Genomic DNA, 19,573 nt, shown 5'->3' on the forward strand with positions numbered 1-19,573 from the left:
ACTGCTGGAGGTCTAATGATAAGGTTGACAAGGTATGACATCATATCTCAGTATATCCCAGCACAACACGTCGACTTAAAAGGCGACACTCACTCACTCACTCACTCACTCATTAAGTGCAGCCACCCATTACTATTCTGTGTAGGTCTGTAAATACCTACATCAAAAAAATCACAGCTCGTCGTGGTCTCCTGTCTGGGCCTGAGGTGGGTGACAAGCTGCAGGGGTGAAGAATTCCATGAGGTACTCGCAGCGGCTTGGTTCAGACGTGGAGGTGACCATCGTCTCCTTGCCACAAGACAGCTTTACCTAGAAGCCAAAAGAACATAAACCTGGAGCGTTACCAGCAACCCACCCACACCTCTGGTCATCATCAGATGTCAAGGATGAAGCTCACGCTCCAATGCCATCGAAGCATCGCCATCTTCTAGGAAAGAGTCAACGTCCCGCAGCTCAGGCCGGTAAAAAACAAAACCACAGTCCACATCTCACAGACACCACTCGGTACCACAATCAGGGGGTAAAAGTCCACGCTGCTCAGCTCGAACAGGTCGGGGTCATCCAATAACGCATGTGGGCCAAAGCCTAAGCCCTGCCCCGGGCTGTCACTCACCAGTGTAGAGCGGCTTGGACCCTGCCAGCATGACGTCCCTTGCTCGTACTTCATTGCGCTGAATTTATTATCTTCTGGTCCAGCCCAGGATCCCCAGGTGCTGTGGATGATAATAACAATGATCCGGTGTTACAGGGAAGTTCGTCTGCACGGATCTATACATTATTTAGTCCTAAAGGAACCAGGCACCGCAATATCGCCCTATTGCTTTCCAGACGAGCTGGTCTTCATTTAGACGAGGAACTTATGCTATTTGGTCATACTGCAAACTTGATTTTGTACCCAGCACTTTTGGGGTGGTCTTGGGCGGTCTGGTGCGAAGCAGGGACAGATCTCTCTTTTCCCTGCCTTGGAGATCCATGTTCCCATCGCCGAAGTTCTCCAAACAGAAACCAGGCTCCTTCAGGTACGGCAACCTGGAAAAACGTCTTACCCAAGGTTAGTCTCCGAGCCTCCATGCTTGGGCTTCTGTGTCACGCGGTTAAATGGGCAGAGGCGATAAATATACCTGAAAGGGGAGGGAAAAAAATCATGTCTCTCCGTCATTCCCACTGCTATTTCCATATGAAGCATTCAACAGTCCAAGGCCACCGGCTTTCTCACTACTCCACAAAGTGTCCCATTTTATACTTCCATTAATAAAAACACTCGGTTACCCGGTTACCAGCACAACACCAACTCCCGCTGGAAACCAGAGTTATCCGTACCGTGTCAGACAGCGTCCTGCATTCATACCGAGCGCTTATGTGCGCCATAAGTCTCCCCACCAACAACTTACTCGCTAGTTGAAAGTTCATAACATTGTCCATAGAGGTAAGAAAATTCCCCTTCCGGCCCAAAATCCAGAGAAATCTCCTTCTCTAGACTCCTGAAAGACAAGAATATAAAAGTGAGAGGCTACACTAAACTACAAAAAGACTGCAGTACAGGGGTAATAAGGCACTAGGGGACCAGGGTACTGTAATAAGATGTTACAGGGGTAATAAGGCATTCAGGAGCTGGGTTACTGTAATAAGGTGTTACAGGGGTAATAAGGCACTCAGGGGCCGGGTTACTGTAATAAGATGTTACAGGGGTAATAAGGCACTCAGGGCCCAGGTTACTGTAATAAGATGTTACAGGGGTAATAAGGCACTCAGGGGCCGGGTTACTGTAATAAGATGTTACAGGCGTAATAAGGCACTCAGGAGCTGGGTTACTGTAAAAAGATGTTACAGGTGTAATAAGGCACTCAGGGCCCAGGTTACTGTAATAACACATTACGGGGAGACTACACACCTAATAGTGTCCTCCATTTCCCGCATGGACTTGGCAGCTTCCTCATACTGGGATCGAGCTTTTTCAGCAGCTGAGAAGAAGAAAAAAAAATCCTTAGAAAAAGAGAATAAACTTGAAACATGGAGAGAGGCAGCTGGAAAGATCCTATTACCATCTATCAGTGCCTGGGTGGCTTCATCGTATGGTGGCATCTCAGTGTCCTCTCCATATGTCTTGGATGGCGGACCCTGGAAGAAAGAATAACGACAGTTTAGTTCCTCTGAATCCATGCGAGACCACGTCTAGGGGTCTAGGTTTAGGATATACGAGGGCTGTGGAACCCGAAAGCCCTGGATTACCCTAAAAACCGTACTATTTAAGTTGAGGTCCTCCAGGGTGTGGAAAGCTTGGATCGGCTGGCTGTGCCCCAGGGCAGCTTTGGAACAAAGGGGATTGTAAGAAACATTAACTCTATCCTCACCCTGTGGTCTTCTTCCACCTGTTCATCATCATCATCTTCATCACCCTCTTCTACATCTTCATCCTCCTCCTCCGGGGAAAGTTCTGGATGAGGCGCTGTGCCTTCTTCTATGTGGGGAGGAGGTGGTGGTGGTGTTGCACTCTTGAAAAATAACACAAATACTTAATCCTAGGCACCATCTGGTTACTTGCACCCTGAAAGACAGTCCAACCTTAAAACTTCTTACCTCTGATTTGTATTTCTCACGGATTTGGGGCCAAACAGAATCCTGGAAACTACTAACATCCAAAGAATATGACCCTCCCAGGATAGCCTGTTAATGGGAAGGGAAAAAGGAATGGAACGACGTTATAGATTCTAGAATGAGTCTAGAGAATCCAGCATCGCTGAGGGAGTTCTCTAGTATTGACTTGCAGATCTGTACAGCATACTATACAGCTCTGGATAAAGCCTCACCAGCGCCTCTTCGTTAGAGAAAGCACCGTCTCCGTCGGTATCCAACTCCGTGTGAGAGAGCATCTCCGGGGCGGACAGCCTGGGAGACAGATATCACATTTTGATTTAATTCTCAATTCCAACAAAGCATATCCATTAAGCCATTACAGGCTTATTGCTGATGCATGTGCTGGCTGGGCAAACTCAAGCTACAGTCGTGTGAAAAAGAATCTTCGAATTCTATGGTTTTACATATCAGCATGACAACCGTCTGTTACTTAGCAGGTCTACAATTTAGGTAAATACAACCTCAGACGAACACATGAAATATTACACTGTGTCACGATTTATTCAACAAAAATAAAGCCAAAATGGAGAAGCCATGCGTGAAGTACACCCTTACTGCCTCCGCAGGAATTAAGATGGGTGTAGTTTCTTTTTTCAGATGACTGTATGTAGCTTTGGTCGGGGAACAGCTCCTGTAAGCCTCTGACACATGCTAACCAGCTTAAGACAGAATAGCTTGGTCCGTAGATCACATGATTTTGTGACCTTTGCTCATTTAAATCAGCTCAGAGTCGTGCAATGATTTAAAGGGACACACCAGTGTCCCAGGCAGCCCTTTAAACAAATAATGCATATTCATTTTTAAAAATATGCATTTTTTTTTTTTTTAAAACCTGTAATACAAAAACAATGACTTACCTTTCAAACCTTACAGCCTCCATCGTGATCCGATTTGTGCCACTGACTCGCTGCTTAAAGCGTCCAATCAGTGGCAAGAAAGAGCTGACCCCACGTCAGGAGATGTCTTCTGACATCTCCTGTATTGCAACTAGCAGGGGGGGTGGGCGAAGGGCCAAATGCATATATGTTTTTGCAAGGGAGACAACACCTAAATGTAAAGGGACCACCAAGCTACGGCACGCATCAAAGAGGATGAAAATAACATGGGTCGTGATTGAAACGCTCTATCTGCACACTCACATCCCGTCGGAGTCCAGGTCCAACTCAGTAAAAGCCTCCAGGGCCCTCTGCTTCTCCATCTCGGCTTTCTCTGCCTCCTGCCGCTCTGCAATGAACACACGCGTGTGTTATGCTCACATGTGCAGGTTAAGCGGCTGTAACGCGGCACCGTGCCGTGGACTTGGGTTACCTTCCCAGACTTTCTTGTGCGCCTCCTTGGCCTCCTGCTCCGGCTTCTCGGCTTCCTCTTTCTCGGCCCGTAGAGCCTCCACCTGTTCCTGCAAACCCTGGCGCTTCTGCACCATGTCCTGCAGCTTCACCTGCGGCAGAAGGTACGCGGAACGTAAGAGCGGCGCGATACAGAAGAGCGGCGCGATACAGAAGAGCGGCGCGATACAGAAGAGCGGCGCGATACAGAAGAGCGGCGCGATACAGAAGAGCGGCGCGATACAGAAGAGCGGCGCGATACAGAAGAGCGGCGCGATACAGAAGAGCGGCGCGATACAGAAGAGCGGCGCGATACAGAAGAGCGGCGCGATACAGAAGAGCGTGTCCGCTAAACACACAACAGCTCCGCTCACTACATTAAAACAGTGTGATCAGAACCTGGTTCTCCTCCCGGCCCTTCTTGGCCTCTTCGATATACTGCTGCTTCAGACGGAAGCCTTCTGTGGCCACCTCTGCTTGCTTCTGGAGCTCCTCTCGCTCTTTCCTCCCCATCTCCCTAAGGAAGAAACAGAGAGGATCCTCCAATCACCTTCACCCTTCTTCCACTTGGCAACACGAAGCGCGATACGATTGCGCAAAGCAAGGAGTATCTCACCTGCAGGTATTCTGGCAAACGGCTCCGCTGTTATACTCGTCCGTGGTGTCGCAGCAATCTACAGATGGAAAAAGAGTGTCAGCTCTGCAGGGCAGCCCCCTCCCCCCATTGCAATACCACTCTTCCCAAACTAAACCTATTTCTACCTGTAATCTGCATTTATTTCCACCTGTATATCAGACTATAAAGACATCAGACCTCTTTGCATCAGCATTAGAGTGTAAGCTCTGTGGAACAGAGTCCACTTACCACATATGCCGTCGTTGACCTGCGATGACGGGATGTACTGGGGCTTGAATCCGGCGTTAGTGCAGTGAAACCTCCCGTTAGAGCACGCCGCTGTGCCTGGAGCGGGGCAAAAACAGCGCACAGAAATAATACATTTATTCCGGGGCCTTATTAACCCCACGTGAGATACCCCATGAGAGCGTTACCCGGGAAACGGTCGGACGGGAATACAGGGATAAGCTTCATACATCGCCTGCTAAAGGCGTAGTTTATCCTTTTTCACCGCGCCCAGAGCTCTCTTACCAGGTTCGTCTGTTCCATCCGAGCAGTCACAGTAATCGTCATTCACCCGATCGAACGCAATGGTGCGGGATCCGTCGAGACAGGTAAATGGCTTGGAATCGTCATAGAAACCGCGATCTGAAAAAAGAAGAAAAACATTTGGAGATTTATAAAATAATCATAAAGAATACATCTGCGGAGAAAACCAGGAACTCAGTGTGAAAAAAAAAAAGTATATATATATATATTTACACATATACAATATATGGACAAAAGTATTAGGACACCTGACCATGACATCAGCAGGGACTTTGATGACATCACATTCTAAACACAGACATTAATATGAATGCAGTTATAACGGCTTCCACTCTTCTGAGAAGGATTTCCAGAGGATTTTGGGGGTTTCTGTGGAATTTTTGCCCCTTCATCCAGTAGAGCGTCTGTGAGGTCCGGCTCTGATGTTGGGCGAGACGCCCGGCTCACAATCTCCGTTCCGGTTCATCCCAAAGGTGTTGGATGGGGTTGAGGTCGGGGCTCTGTGCAGTCGGTCGAGTTCTTCCTCCCCAACCTCATCCAGCCGTGTCTTTTATGGCCCCAGACCATTATCCCTCCTCCATCAAATGTTCTCCTGGCATCCACCAAACAGAGAAGCGGGATCCGTCACCCCGCAGAAGACGTTTTTTACGGGGTCTTGTAACGCGTCCCGCCACAGCGCCCGCAAACCCCCCCCCATCACAACAAGTTCACTGAACTCTTCAGGACGCCCCATTTTTTTTCATAAATGTTTGTCAAGGCTGCAGGCGTGTGATTTATAATGAATAGGTGCGTCCCAATACTTTTGTCCATATAGCGTATATACGGTAGGTTTCTAACACACACATTATATATATATATATATATATATGAAACATTTTAGGTTACGGGCGTCAATATACATTATATACAACATACAGCGTACATTACAAAGAGACAACACCAGGAAGTAACTTTCGGCAAGGAGGGCGGAATTGGCCCCGCGTAACGCTCACTGATATTTCCTTAGCTGTGCATTATATACGGTATATACCTCCCGGAGGGACAGCTTGTACCCCCCCCAGTACAGGAGACGTATACATTCACAGAGGGGAAGGACTTGGAAAAAGCAGAGACAAGGCATTAAGGAGCTCAATGTGTCCGGCGTGGAGGGGCCGGGATAGAAAGATTTAAATACTTAAAGGGATTTAACAAAGTGCAGGAGGGACGTTTATTCCAGGAGAAAGGTTACAACTAAAGTACCTGATCTTAAAATCGGAGGAAATATTACTTTATTAAGAGGTTGGTAGATAAGCAGAACAGCCTCCCCGCAGAGGTGGTAGATGCTAATATATAAATGCACGGTACAGGCATTGAAGACAAGACCAATTACTGATTAAGGTCGGAGTCTTTATATCCGGGGAAATGGGCCGAATGGGCCGATCTGCCGTGGAATGTTATGTTTTTATTATAAAGGAAAGAGATATGGTATAGGAGGGTGCTATCGGTACAGGAAACAGTCCGTGCGGATGATTCATGCTGTCATATACCATAGCAGTGTATAGGAATGAACACTTGGCGGTGGGTCTCAGGATGTCACGCGACTCCGCACACACGCCACATTTCCCTTTGTGAATGACAGCCGCCTCGTACCTCAGTGCACATACATGTATCCGGCTCCGTGTTTCTCACCGCGCGCCCTGTCACATCGCAGCAGGACACGCGTGGGGAATAAAGGGACACGAGATTTCTGTTTACTTTACTGTATACGGCCAGAGACAAGAGCTGATCTATAACGGGACGTCAGCCGCACATCAGTCAATAATAAAAACAACAAATAATCAGGCAACAATAACATATAATAATAACGCAACAACAATATATAATAATCTATCCAGATGTGCAATTAACTCTTCTTGCGCCATGCATATGACAGGCGATATATACCGTATATGCTGCCACTGTCCTCCTCTGCCCCCCCCCCCCGACTTACCAGAGCAGACTCCCGGGTGTCTTGCGGGGCCGGCGGGGGACATCTACGCAATACGCTTATACGCCCCCCGTGGAAAGTGCTGGCAGGGGAGGCTGTCTGAGCGTATAGGAGAGTAGGATGCGGGTCCCCTGCACCGCTGCGGGGGATCTGTATCCTAACCCCGCTGCCTGCCCGAATATAGGCCGCACCCCCACTTTAAAGACTTAAAGTGGGGGAAAAAAGTGCGGCCTATATTCGAGCCAATACGGTATATATATATATATATATATATATATATATATATATATATATATATATATGATCCAGATATTGTCGAGCTGTGATTGACAGGTGTATGCGCAATACATTTTAAATACAGATGTTGTGCTTCCTGTATACTGGGATCACAGACAAGCTTTCTGTTACAAAGCCTCACGCAATAACGTAGCAGTATTACAGAAACGGTTTTGCAATTATTATGATTTCCCTACATACTGGAATCATAAACACAGACGGACTGATGGGCAGAGGAACGGAACACGGATCTAACTGAACCGTCAGACGTTCACTCGCCAAACCGCCTGCAACACAAACACAGGACCTGCCGGCAGATCAGACCCCGTCAAGTCGCTCGTTTCTCCTGCTGTAAAGACCTTAATCAGTCGTTGGTCCCGTCTTCGATTCACGAGCCGTATACCTGCCCCATGCATGTTTAAATCCCCTCACTGTATTACCCTCTACCCCTCCTGCAGGGAGGCTGTTCCGCGTACCTACCAAGCTCTCAGTAAAGTACCATAAGCAGGCAACAACAAGGCACAAGAAACAGCCCCATAGATTAAGATAATAAAAATAAAAAAGAATATATGGCAACAGTAAGGTATTAGTAGCCTGGGGTAACCCAGTCCTGTTACTTGGCCTGCAGCAATCATCATGGCGGCAGAGGGGCTACCCCACACATAATGGGAAAAGCTATGACATATTCGATGACCAAATCCTACAAGCGATCAGCGGCCGACAAGCGATCAGCAACCCAATCAAAAGCATGTCTCTGGAGCACAGCCTGACGGAATACGGTATAAGTATGACCACTCCACCGTTTATTATTGGGGAGGGGACTTTATTATATGATTATTAATTTATTATAAGATCATTAGATATCCTGATCACAGATTACTCCTGATCTCTAGATTACCCGCTGGACCCTCTTTACCTAACATACAGCTTCATCTTAGTCTGTCAGTCCTAGTTCTGTCAGACCCTTTGAATGTAGGGACTGTAAGAAGCGCTGCGGGAAGTGTTGGTGCTATATAAATAAAAGATAATAGCTTTATAAAAGGAAACTATTACAGTACACTTATAATAATTATAGAAATAGATTAATATATATAATATATATGTTTTATGACCTTGTGCAGAGACTAATTGAAAGTAAAGATGAACTCACTGGACAATGAAACCCCTCGGGGCCGGTTCACCTCCACGGCTCTGCACCCCAAAACCCCCAACATCAGCAGCATGATGAGCCCCATGTTTCAGTGCACACGGATACCGGTAGAGACAGCAGTCAATGGACAGCCTATCTGATAACGCCAGCAGCAGCATTGGGCTAAGCGGACTCACTTCCGGTTTACGTCATATCCGTGCGGGCGTGTAAGGACGCCATCTCTGATGCGGCAAATAACCTTTTTTTCGCTAGAGATGCCATCTGAAACAGCTTTCGCCGATATAGAATGTCATTGGGGTCCCGCGCTGCCGCTGTCGCGATGTGTAGTATAACCACTCGATAATGTATCGGTGTTTGGGAAATTGTATAGTGGAGACGCCATCTTGTGGTTGGCACGAAGACACAAAGGAAGTACATGGGTTGCAGCCCAACTTTGTTTTATTGGGCAAAGGATTCAAAGTGGTTTTGATTTAACAACCTTGGTTTTCTGCAACCTCCCAAAACGTTTCTCTGAGAGTTGCTTTTTGGTGTTAAGCCCGCGGGTGGTGTGTCTAGAAGCTTCCTGTGAGTGGGGATCCTTATGGAATATGTAGCCTTCTGGGGAAGCTGTACCCAAATAAAACAGGGTGCCGCAGGCTTCATGGCAAGACCCTGGCGTAAGATTAGGGAGACGGGAGGCCCGGAGAGCCATACTAAATACTTTTTAGTATTTTCTCCTTGAGCATAAACCCTTGGCTCTGTATACAGTAATACCCTCCCAGCGCTGTATACAGTAATACCCCCCCAGCGCTGTATACAGTAATACCCCTCAGCGCTGTATACAGTAATACCCCCCCAGCGTTGTATACAGTAATACCCCCCCAGCGCTGTATACAGTAATACCCCCCAGCGCTGTATACAGTAATACCCCCCCAGCGTTGTATACAGTAATACCCCCCCAGCGTTGTATACAGTAATACCCCCCCAGCGCTGTATACAGTAATACCCCCCCAGCGTTGTATACAGTAATACCCCCCCAGTGCTGTATACAGTAATACCCCCCCAGTGCTGTATACAGTAATACCCCCCAGTGCTGTATACAGTAATACCCCCCCAGCGCTGTATACAGTAATACCCCCCCAGCGCTGTATACAGTAATACCCCCCCAGCGCTGTATACAGTAATACCCCCCCAGCGCTGTATACAGTAATACCCCCCAGCGCTGTATACAGTAATACCCCCCCAGTGCTGTATACAGTAATACCCCCCCAGCGCTGTACACAGACACCGAGCTCATTCTTTATGGCAATGCTAATGAAGTCTGTTCCTCGATAGACTTTCATTGGTCACAATGTCTGGCCATTCTATTCATTACCGCAGGCAGTATGGTAAGGAGTCAGGGTTTCTGTCTAGCCAGCTTCCTATCTGAAAGAGGATTATGGGAGATGTAGTCCTGCGGCAGCTGGAGGGCCACACTTTGGAGACCCCTGGTTTTAGTCGATTGCGGCTCAGATAACAGAGCGAGAACTCTGGCCGATCTGCAGCTGCCTGAAAACATTATATTATGGGGCAAAAACTAGAACTATTAAAAAAAGAAAGCAGCGCAATGTTTTTAAAGTAATTAATTTTAATGATAGAATTTTACTATTTTATATGTTTTAACACTAGGTAATGAAGAGCTCAGTGCCGCGGGCACACGGCAGGGGATGATAGTTCTTATGCACCAAAAATCTTTTTTGGGGTATAAACTAGACTTTGAAAACATGTTTCTCAATTAAATCTCGGACGGATACTGCCATATTGGAGAGAGTTCAGAGGAGGGCGACTAAAATGGTGAATGGTTTGCAGGATAAAAATGATCAGGAAAGACTAAAAGATTTCAATATGTACGACTTGGAGAAAAACGAGAGGGAAAAAAGGCCTAGATAGAATGCACGGATGTTTTATTTTAATCAGATGGTGGTAGACAAGTGGAACAGCCTCCCAGCAGAAGTGGTAGAGGGTAATACAGTGAGGGGACTTAAAAGTGCATGGGATAGACATACGGCTCCTGAATCTAAGACGCGGCCAACGCCTGATTAAGGTCGGAGTCTTTCCAGCAGGAGAAACGGGCGACCAGACGCGCCGACGGGTCTGATCTGCAGTATTATTTACCGATAGAAGGATATGTGACATACAGTACACAAGGTGCTATAATGAAACTATTGCCCCAAAGCCGCAAGATGGACAAAATATTATTATTTATAGGACAGGCCTAGTGGGGTAGCAGCATGGCGGCAGTCTCTGCGCTTCTATATGGCTGACATCATGCGCTGAACAGCAATGGCTTCATGGGAGAAGCAAGATGGCCGCCACACACGTTCTGCTGCAGACGTCCGGGAGCAGTAATATGGCCGTCAATACAAAAAAAAAAAGGCACACGGCAGAGTAACCAATGAGACGGCTTGTGTCCGGTATCCATGGAGACGGTTGCTTGGGGCTCATTGTAATCAAAAGTTGTGTAGAGCAGCAGAAAGCCGGAGACTCCGTTTAAATTAAAAACACACGGGAAACCAAACAAGGTGGGTGAAACAGATCGTACAACAGCAAAATGATTGAAGCGTGCCTTCCAACTGTCCCTGTTTAGGAGCACCAGTCCCTCTTTAAGACCCAAATCCACTTTTTCCTCCCCTGATGCCCCTCTTTTCTAGGAGCTCGGAACGTTTGCTGCGTATGAGGGGATCGCAGGGTTCTACAGACCTGCAATACGGCAGGGAATGGGTTAAGATTTTTTTTCTAAATGCATTATTTCTCTTCTGTGTCTCACACAGAAATACCGAGTTAACGTAAGGTTGGGGTTTAATCGGCGTCCGCTTCTTCTTGCCGTTTGCCGCAGGCGGCCATGCCGAGCACGGTGACCCTCGACGCCGTGAAACCCCCGATACACGAGCAGATCGCAGAGCTTCAGAAGAAGATCCAGCTTCTGGGTGAGTCTGCCTTCCTGTAATACGGCCGCGTCACCTGCAGAGCTGACACTTTCATAGCTGCCAACAGTCTCGATTTGGTTGGGACAAATCTAACAGCGGTAAAAACTGTTTCAAAAATATACAGTATCATTTTCTGTTTCAATCTTGAAATGCACTGTTTGTAACAGCCATATAGTTATGTGTCCTAGCTCTGTTATTTAGCCCAATAAATAATAATAATGATAATATTAATAATAATAACCCCTGGGTCTGCTGCGCATGCACATTCAGCGCTGCGCACGGGGCAGAGCCATTGGTGTATTTGTATGTATTGTCGGTGAAATTCACGAATGGATCAGGCTGATGGACGCTGTCTCTACCAACGAGAGGGGGACGGAGAATAGACCCTGCAGGGAGCTGTCCGTCATCATCTCATGATTTTTATTACTAGTATTGGATTCAAATGAGTTTTCAGAAATATTGTGCAGTTTACTTTTTTTGAAAAAAACCAAACTTCTAGTTTTTGTCACATTTTCAGAGTTCTCGCTCTGTTATCTGAGCCCCAATCTACTAGCCCAAGGGTCTCCAAAGTGTGGCCCTGCAGATGTTGCAGGACTACATATCCCATACTCCTCTGCCAGCCTCTAACCTGAGAGACCATTATGGGAGATGTAGTCCTGCAACAGATACAGTTTGGAGACCCCTGGGCTCGACTAACACCCTCAGTCCTTATCATACTGCCTGTGAGAAACAATAGAAGGGTGGAGCAGACTTCATTAGCATCGCCATAAAGCATCAGCTGGGTGTGGTGTTTGAGCAGGAAAGTCACCCAAAATATCACATGACTGACAACAATGGCCGCATCTAGGTCTGCAGATAGAGGGAGTTTATTGGAGCAAAATTAGTTAAAAACAGCTTTTTGTCAATGCTGACCTACATTACTGTATACAGCGCTGTGGGGTTATATTACTGTATACAGCGCTGGGGGGTTATATTACTGTATACAGCGCTGGGGGGTTATATTACTGTATACAGCGCTGGGGGGGTTATTACTGTATACAGCGCTGGGGGGTTATATTACTGTATACAGCGCTGGGGGGGTTATTACTGTATACAGCGCTGGGGGTTATATTACTGTATACAGCGCTGGGGGTTATATTACTGTATACAGCGCTGGGGGGTTATATTACTGTATACAGTGCTGGGGGGTTATTACTGTATACAGCGCTGGGGGGGTTATTACTGTATACAGCGCTGGGGGGGTATTACTGTATACAGTACTGGGAGGGTATTACTGTATACAGCGCTGGGGGGGTATATTACTGTATACAGCGCTGGGGGGGTATATTACTGTATACAGCGCTGGGGGGTTATTACTGTATACAGTACTGGGGGGGTATTACTGTATACAGCGCTGGGGGGTTATTACTGTATACAGTGCTGGGAGGTTATATTACTGTATACAGCGCTGGGGGGTTATGTTACTGTATACAGCACTGGGGGGTTATATTACTGTATACAGCGCTGGAGGGTTATATTACTGTATACAGCACTAGGGGGTTATTATTGTATACAGCGCTGGGGGTATTACTGTATACAGCGCTGGGGGAGTTATTACTGTATACAGCGCTGGGGGAGTTATTACTGTATACAGCGCTGGGGGGGTTATTACTGTATACAGTGCTGGGGGGTTATTACTGTATACAGCACTGGGGGGGTTATTACTGTATACAGCACTGGGGGGTTATATTACTGTATACAGTGCTGGGGGGTTATATTACTGTATACAGCGCTGGGGGGTTATTACTGTATACAGCGCTGGGGGGGTTATTACTGTATACAGCGCTGGGGGTTATATTACTGTATACAGCGCTGGGGGGTATTACTGTATACAGCGCTGGGGGGTTATTACTGTATACAGTGCTGGGGGGTATTACTGTATACAGCGCTGGGGGGGTTATTACTGTATACAGCGCTGGGGGGTTATTACTGTATACAGCGCTGGGGGGTTATTACTGTATACAGCGCTGGGGGGTTATTACTGTATACAGCGCTGGGGGGGTATTACTGTATACAGCGCTGGGGGGTTATTACTGTATACAGCGCTGGGGGGGTATTACTGTATACAGTATATATATATATATAAAGGAAAATGTCTTTCCTGTTGGATTCCTTACAGGGTGTTTTCGTTTATTACAGATGGTGATCAAAAGGCCTACCAGGAGAGCGCATCATGGACCATCCAGAAGAACGGGGAGACGATTCAGTGGCTGCGTCAGGAGAACAAGAAATTGCATCAAAAATTAGCTGATGTGCTTGCGGTTGGTACCATTATTATTATTTATTATTTATTGTTTTATATAGCGCCATCCAATTCCATAGCGCTGTACAATGGGTAGACAGGACTAATACAAGCCATAAGTGATAAGTGGAAGCCATATTTTTGCATATCCCAGGGCGATGAGAAGGTGATAAAGGAGGCTTTCCAGAGTCGAGCGGTGGAGAGAGCTGCCATGAGGAGTAAGAGTGGCCAGGTAAGGCGCCTTTCCTAAATCCGTGCACGAGATAAACCCATGTCCTATCATTAACAGTTTAAAATAAGCAATATATATATATTAGAGATCCACCATTTTAATTTCTTGGTCCCAGGATCTGCATGATTATTCCTCCCCATTAAGTTATATCTCCCTCCTCTGCTATTTTACATTCTATATTATTTTACACTACGGACACTTTTGATATCCACTTACACGTATATCTGTATGGACTTGGACTCTAGGCTGCAATTCAGGTGATGGACCAGAAGTTGTGCGACAAGGTGAAGCGTCTGAATGCTTTGCGCCACCAGACAGAGGTGAGGAGGAAGCGTCTTGAAGAGCTCCAGGCGGAGTACAAGCAGAGAGAACATGTGGAGCAAGGCAAGCCGAGGAAAGAAGGGTCTATAGAGGAGGAACAGGTAAGGAGAAACCGGACCCAAGAATATCTTCTTCACAGTTATCCTCCATTCACACCCAATGCGCAAAGAGTCAGAATACCAATGGGAGTCCCTGTCTGTGTCACCCTGCGGTGGGAGGGGCAGACCCCGTGCCCCATAGCCCCCTCCTGTCTGTGTCACCCTGCGGTGGGAGGGGCAGACCCCATGCCCCATAGCTCCCTCCTGTCTGTGTCACCCTGCGGTGGGAGGGGCAGACTCCGTGCCCCATAGCTCCCTCCTGTCTGTGTCACCCTGCCGTGGGAGGGACAGACTCCATGCCCCATAGCTCCCTCCTGTCTGTGTCACCCTGTCGTGGGAGGGACAGACTCAGTGTCCCATAGCTGCCTCCTGTCTGTCACCCTGCGGTGGGAGGGACAGACTCAGTGTCCCATAGCTGCCTCCTGTCTGTCACCCTGCGGTGGGAGGGACAGACTCCGTGCCCCGTAGCTCCCTGTTGTCTCCGTGTCCAGCTTCCTTATTATTTACTTGTTTCATTCACAGAATGAAGTCAAAGAACAGGAGGAAATTCCTCATCAGGTTAAACATTTTATATTCCGACCAAACTGTGAACCCTCCAAAACATGCTGCTCCCCTTCTCTCTGTGACGCACTTTAACATCTGCAGTCTCTGCTTTTCATCATTCTCCAACTCAGAGCGCTCTATTCCTGTCCATCTATGACTTTCAGGGTGGCAGAAGCTGCATAATCTGGCTCAAAAGAATCCATAATTAATAAAGCTTTTTCTAATGTATTTTTCTTAGCGTTTTCTCCTCTCCTATGACTTCCTACATTTTAACTTTTTGTTATATATACTTCATTCAAATCTGCAGTCCCTTCGAGTTTTGGAAAACCGTCTGGAAAAAGCCCAGTTAAAATGGCAGGAATCTGAGCACATTTTCAACGTCTACCAGAAGCTGAAGGACCACATGCAGGTGCGTACTGTCTTTACGCTATATTAGATCGCTAGCTTTGTAGAACAGGATCTCCTTCTTCCAGCGGGTCCCTCCATTCCTGTATACCCTGATCACCTTTATCTGGCTTTTATGGACCATGACAATAATATCACCTCTCTCTCTCTACAGGAGGAAAGTCTGACCTTTCAATCTCAGCTGGATCTCTTGGAAGCTGAGATCCTTCGGCAGAGACAGGAGTTGAAGGAGCTTCAGACGATGAACAGGGACGCAGTGATGGCTCGGGACACGGCACGGGTACCATACTGGGGGCTTTTTATCACCTCTTTATACTCTTAATAAAGTCTACACAATACTCCCACTTTAGAAGTAATGTCTTCATTCTGTACGTGTAATCTTCATTACATTATATACGGTACAACGCATTTTACTTTATTTTTGCAGGCGGAACTTCAGCGTCAGGAGGAAGAGCTTCAACGGGAGCGTCGAGAACGGGAGAGAGTCCTGCAAGAGTACAAGAGGCAGGCGGAGGAGAGACTCATGCACGCCGAGAGGGCAGAGAGGAGGGTGAGGAGTCCCACATAATTCGCAAAGTTTACCGCTGTGTCTCTTATGATATGCTTCTGCTCCAGACTAGCAATATCATATTAGGTGACCGCCTAAGCAGCCATGGACCTCTGTGGCAGCCTGCCATGTGGATGAGGCTTGCTCCCCGGGCAGACAGCCTTCCAGAACATTTGTCAGTATGGCGGTAGGCCACTCAAGCATAAGAAGATGCTTCTTATAGTGTCTAATTTTCTGCATTTTTTTCCTCCCATACAGGCACAAAGGGTGGTGTTGCCAGGAGAAGATGCTCCGGTAGAAGCTCAGATGATCTCAAGTGGACGAGAGGAAGAGAAAGTTATCCAGACTTATCAGGAGGCCTTTCAGAGGATTAAAGATGCCACTGGGGTTACTGACATTCAGGTGAGACCTCATTGTCTGTAGATGTTTTGATTAAATGAAGGACCAAGATACTGGTCAATAAAGCAGAGATAATAACCCCCCTGAGGGGTTGAGCCAATGGTTCCGTCATTCTACATGGGGCAGGGTCCTCAACTTTCAATGGAAGCCGAGTTAAAAAAGTTTTTTTCCATTTGTCTCTTCATATCATCTCCAATGATAGGAGGTGGTGAGCCGCTTCATAGCGCAGGGCGAGACACACCGGCACCTGGAGGAGCTGAAGGCTGAAAACGAGAAGAACCTGGTGAGGCTGAAAGAGGAGAAGGAGAGGCTTCAGGAGGCTTTTCAGGAACTCAAGTATTCTGGAGAGGCCAAGCTATCCAGGTACTAATGTCTCTCTCTGCATACAAGAAGAACGAGCTGCAATACCTGACCTATCATATCATATTCCTTCATCATTTCTGTGTCAGGTAGAAATGAGTTGCCTGTTGAATTTATCTCTTACGCAGGAGCCATGCTTTGCATAAGACGTCCTTTAATTCTCTGTCCCCTCTTTGCGCTTTCCAAACAGCGGTCAGCAAGTTCTGGAGGAACTTCAGACTCACCTACAGATGGAAGAGAAAAGACGTGACAAAACCAAGGAAGATCTGGAGAGACTGTCCAAAATCTTTGGCGCGGCAAAATCAGGAGTGGAGCATCTAGGAAGCAAAGTGCAGCACATCAAGGTGGTAAGTGTCAGGGCAATAAGGCACTCAGGAGGCTGGATACAGTTCTATTCATTGTAGGCTAGAAAGTGGCATGCCTGGAGACTGATAGATTTCCCTTCACAGCGTAGGAGCCGTTACCCTGCTTCGAATATCTCGCCCCTGTCAGATGAGTATGTTTTAGACCTTCTGTCCGTCACTGAGGAGAGGCTGCAGAAGCTCCTGGATGACTTGGAGGGACAGGACCTTGGAGAAGTCCTTAAGCAGATGGAGGAGGAGGAGGTGAGCTGAAAGAAGGGAGAATTGATGTATTTGTGAGTTACGTGATGTGCTCGAGCAGCTCTGTGTTAGAAGGAATTCGAATAAACTAACCCCCCCCCCCCCATCAGATCATATGATGGACTGATGCGAGGCTAGGAGATCCTATAATACATTATGTGGGTTGTGGTGTTAGGGTGTGTTTGCCAGGTTAATGCCATGGTACAGTTGGTGGTGTCCCCTTCTGTATGTGGGAGCTGGGAGGGGGTGGGATACAGGAGGGGTGTGGCTAGTAATGAGGTGGGATGGACTGGAGGGGTGTGGCTAGCAAAGAGATGAGGTGGGCTGGAGGGGTGTGGCTTGCAAGGAAGTAGGGTGGACTGGAGAGGGTGTTGATGGTAAGCCCATGGAAAGGAGGGGTGTGTGGTTAGAGGAAGCAGTAAAAAGTGGGTGGAACCAGACAGTGGGAGGCATTAACCCCTCCCCTTACAGAACAAAAGGCAGCGCCACGAGTTCCCAGGTACGCAGATAACTGACTTTTATTTTAATTTCCTGTAGTTCCAAGCGAGTATTGAGGGTAAACTCCCGGCGTACAATGTCCGGATCCCGCTGCCCGCTCCAGCCAAGCAGGATATATATGGAGGTAAGTGAGTCCGCCACATGACTGACGCATCCAGAGGCCACGTCAACAGTTCCGTTTGGTAAAGAAACATATAGCCTGACGCATCTAGGGTTATATAGAGGATAAAGAGTCTGGCACCTCTAGGACTGGTGCAGGATTTCAGAGCTTGGTAACTCCAGGACTGATACAAATAGAAAACTCGCCACCTCTGGAATGAGTAGAAAAACCCAGAGCAGGGAGTAATACGTACATAAAATGAATAAATATTTTTAAAGCCTGACATGATGGCTACCGATCACTTGTTATTAGCGGTCTAATGGCTTTGTTTGTCTTCTTTCTAACAGACGACGAGGACAGCGGCGATGATGAAGGGGATGTCGTGACTCGCGCCGCATTAAAGAGGCAGTCCCAGCAAATCGTAGAATCAAAAACCAAGAGGAGAACCCGTCCCAAGAAGAAGAAGGGGAAGGAGTGAAGGCGAAACCGATCCCTACTCAGCGGCACCCATCGAATGGCACCGTTTAGGGCTCCTTCGCCTACCTGTCCCGCTGATTAAATACGCACCCAGCTAATTTATCACTTGATTTATCACGTGATAGTAGTACGCTCCCCTATTTGCCCAACGGCTTGCCCCGCTGTACCTGTCCAGTTACTTTCTCTTCTCCACTCTACTATGCATTATGAAGGGCCAACCCCAGTAAGCTCTTCCTGCACAAATGATCCGGCCCTGCATGATGCATAGTTCAAAAAAAACCTACACCAATGGAATGGCTGAATCATGTGACTGTTCCTTTAAATCAAAGAGATGTCCTTCGTATTAACTATACATTGTACAAGGCCATCTCAGCCCTTCTTGCAGAAGAAGCTTGCTAGGGTTTGCTCTTCATAATGCATAGTAAGTCAAGGAGCTGCGGTTTATTCCGTGTGGATACGTTACCTTCTGTAAAAACGCCGCTATAATGTCTGTCTGTCACGCTGCCTTTCTCACGTCCTCCGTGCCTCTCTGTCCTTGCCCGTCCCTTGTTATTTGTGTCTGCCAACATCTTTACAGTGTCACAGACAGGCCAGGGAGACCATGATAGGGGCCGCAGGGTCAGCCCCTGACACTTCATGACGTCGGAGAGATCGGGAGAGTTGTGGGAACATTCAGTGCTGACGTTGCCCATGCAGAGATGTTTTGTCGACCTTTTCTGTGTTCTCTTTTCTGTTACGGAAATAAAAATGATACAATAAACACTGTGTTGTGAAACAGCCTTCAGATTATTAAACCATAACTGAGTACCTTATTACCCCTGTAACATCTTATTACACTAACCCGGCCCCTGAGTGCCTTATTACCCCTGTAACATCTTATTACACTAACCCGGCCCCTGAGTGCCTTATTACCCCTGTAACCTCTTATTACAGTAACCCGGCTCCTGAGTGCCTTATTACCCCTGTAACCTCTTATTACAGTAACCCGGCTCCTGAGTGCCTTATTACCCCTGTAACCTCTTATTACAGTAACCCGGCTCCTGAGTGCCTTATTACCCCTGTAACATCTTATTACACTAACCCGGCCCCTGAGTGCCTTATTACCCCTGTAACATCTTATTACACTAACCCGGCCCCTGAGTGCCTTATTACCCCTGTAACCTCTTATTACAGTAACCCGGCTCCTGAGTGCCTTATTACCCCTGTAACATCTTATTACAGTAAACCGGATCCTGAGTGCCTTATTACC

The 19,573-nt window shown here is 47.3% G+C and overlaps 2 protein-coding genes across 2 annotated transcripts; one reads left to right on the forward strand and one right to left on the reverse strand.

Moving 5' to 3' along the window:
- Nucleotides 1–171: 171 nt before the first annotated feature.
- On the reverse strand, nucleotides 172–8,601 carry LOC149277953 (glucosidase 2 subunit beta-like). The gene is made up of 16 exons (XM_089502587.1): nucleotides 8,517–8,601; nucleotides 5,107–5,223; nucleotides 4,825–4,920; nucleotides 4,576–4,633; nucleotides 4,359–4,476; nucleotides 3,943–4,072; nucleotides 3,774–3,858; nucleotides 2,808–2,886; nucleotides 2,578–2,664; nucleotides 2,352–2,492; nucleotides 2,043–2,118; nucleotides 1,892–1,961; nucleotides 1,392–1,481; nucleotides 1,047–1,121; nucleotides 614–713; nucleotides 172–309 (listed from the first exon to the last, which is right to left on the reverse strand). Exons 1-16 carry the CDS (start codon nucleotides 8,599–8,601, stop codon nucleotides 172–174), a joined length of 1,545 nt encoding a protein of 514 aa, XP_089358713.1.
- Nucleotides 8,602–11,376: 2,775 nt separating this feature from the next.
- LOC149277954 (outer dynein arm-docking complex subunit 3-like) lies at nucleotides 11,377–18,325 on the forward strand. Its single transcript, XM_089502577.1, has 13 exons — nucleotides 11,377–11,461; nucleotides 13,640–13,761; nucleotides 13,897–13,974; nucleotides 14,220–14,396; nucleotides 15,244–15,345; nucleotides 15,496–15,621; nucleotides 15,769–15,891; nucleotides 16,147–16,290; nucleotides 16,490–16,650; nucleotides 16,838–16,994; nucleotides 17,097–17,252; nucleotides 17,787–17,871; nucleotides 18,195–18,325. Exons 1-13 carry the CDS (start codon nucleotides 11,377–11,379, stop codon nucleotides 18,323–18,325), a joined length of 1,647 nt encoding a protein of 548 aa, XP_089358703.1.
- Nucleotides 18,326–19,573: the final 1,248 nt, after the last annotated feature.

The sequence above is a fragment of the Sceloporus occidentalis genome, unplaced genomic scaffold (genome assembly GCF_023333645.1).
Source record: "Sceloporus occidentalis isolate IW3139 unplaced genomic scaffold, rSceOcc1.0.p SCAF_205, whole genome shotgun sequence".
NCBI classification, from domain to species: domain Eukaryota; kingdom Metazoa; phylum Chordata; class Lepidosauria; order Squamata; family Phrynosomatidae; genus Sceloporus; species Sceloporus occidentalis.

Coding starts and splice junctions, on each gene's coding strand:
- LOC149277953 (XM_089502587.1), bottom strand. CDS start 8,601: ATGGGGCTCATCATGCTGCTGATGTTGGGGGTTTTGGGGTGCAGAGCC. Junction 4,634..4,824: donor GGTCAACGACGGCATATGTG/GTAAGTGGACTC, acceptor TTCCATCTGTAG/ATTGCTGCGACACCACGGAC. Junction 2,493..2,577: donor GTGAGAAATACAAATCAGAG/GTAAGAAGTTTT, acceptor TTATTTTTCAAG/AGTGCAACACCACCACCACC.
- LOC149277954 (XM_089502577.1), top strand. CDS start 11,377: ATGCCGAGCACGGTGACCCTCGACGCCGTGAAACCCCCGATACACGAG. Junction 16,651..16,837: donor GGAGAGGCCAAGCTATCCAG/GTACTAATGTCT, acceptor CTTTCCAAACAG/CGGTCAGCAAGTTCTGGAGG. Junction 17,253..17,786: donor AGCAGATGGAGGAGGAGGAG/GTGAGCTGAAAG, acceptor AATTTCCTGTAG/TTCCAAGCGAGTATTGAGGG.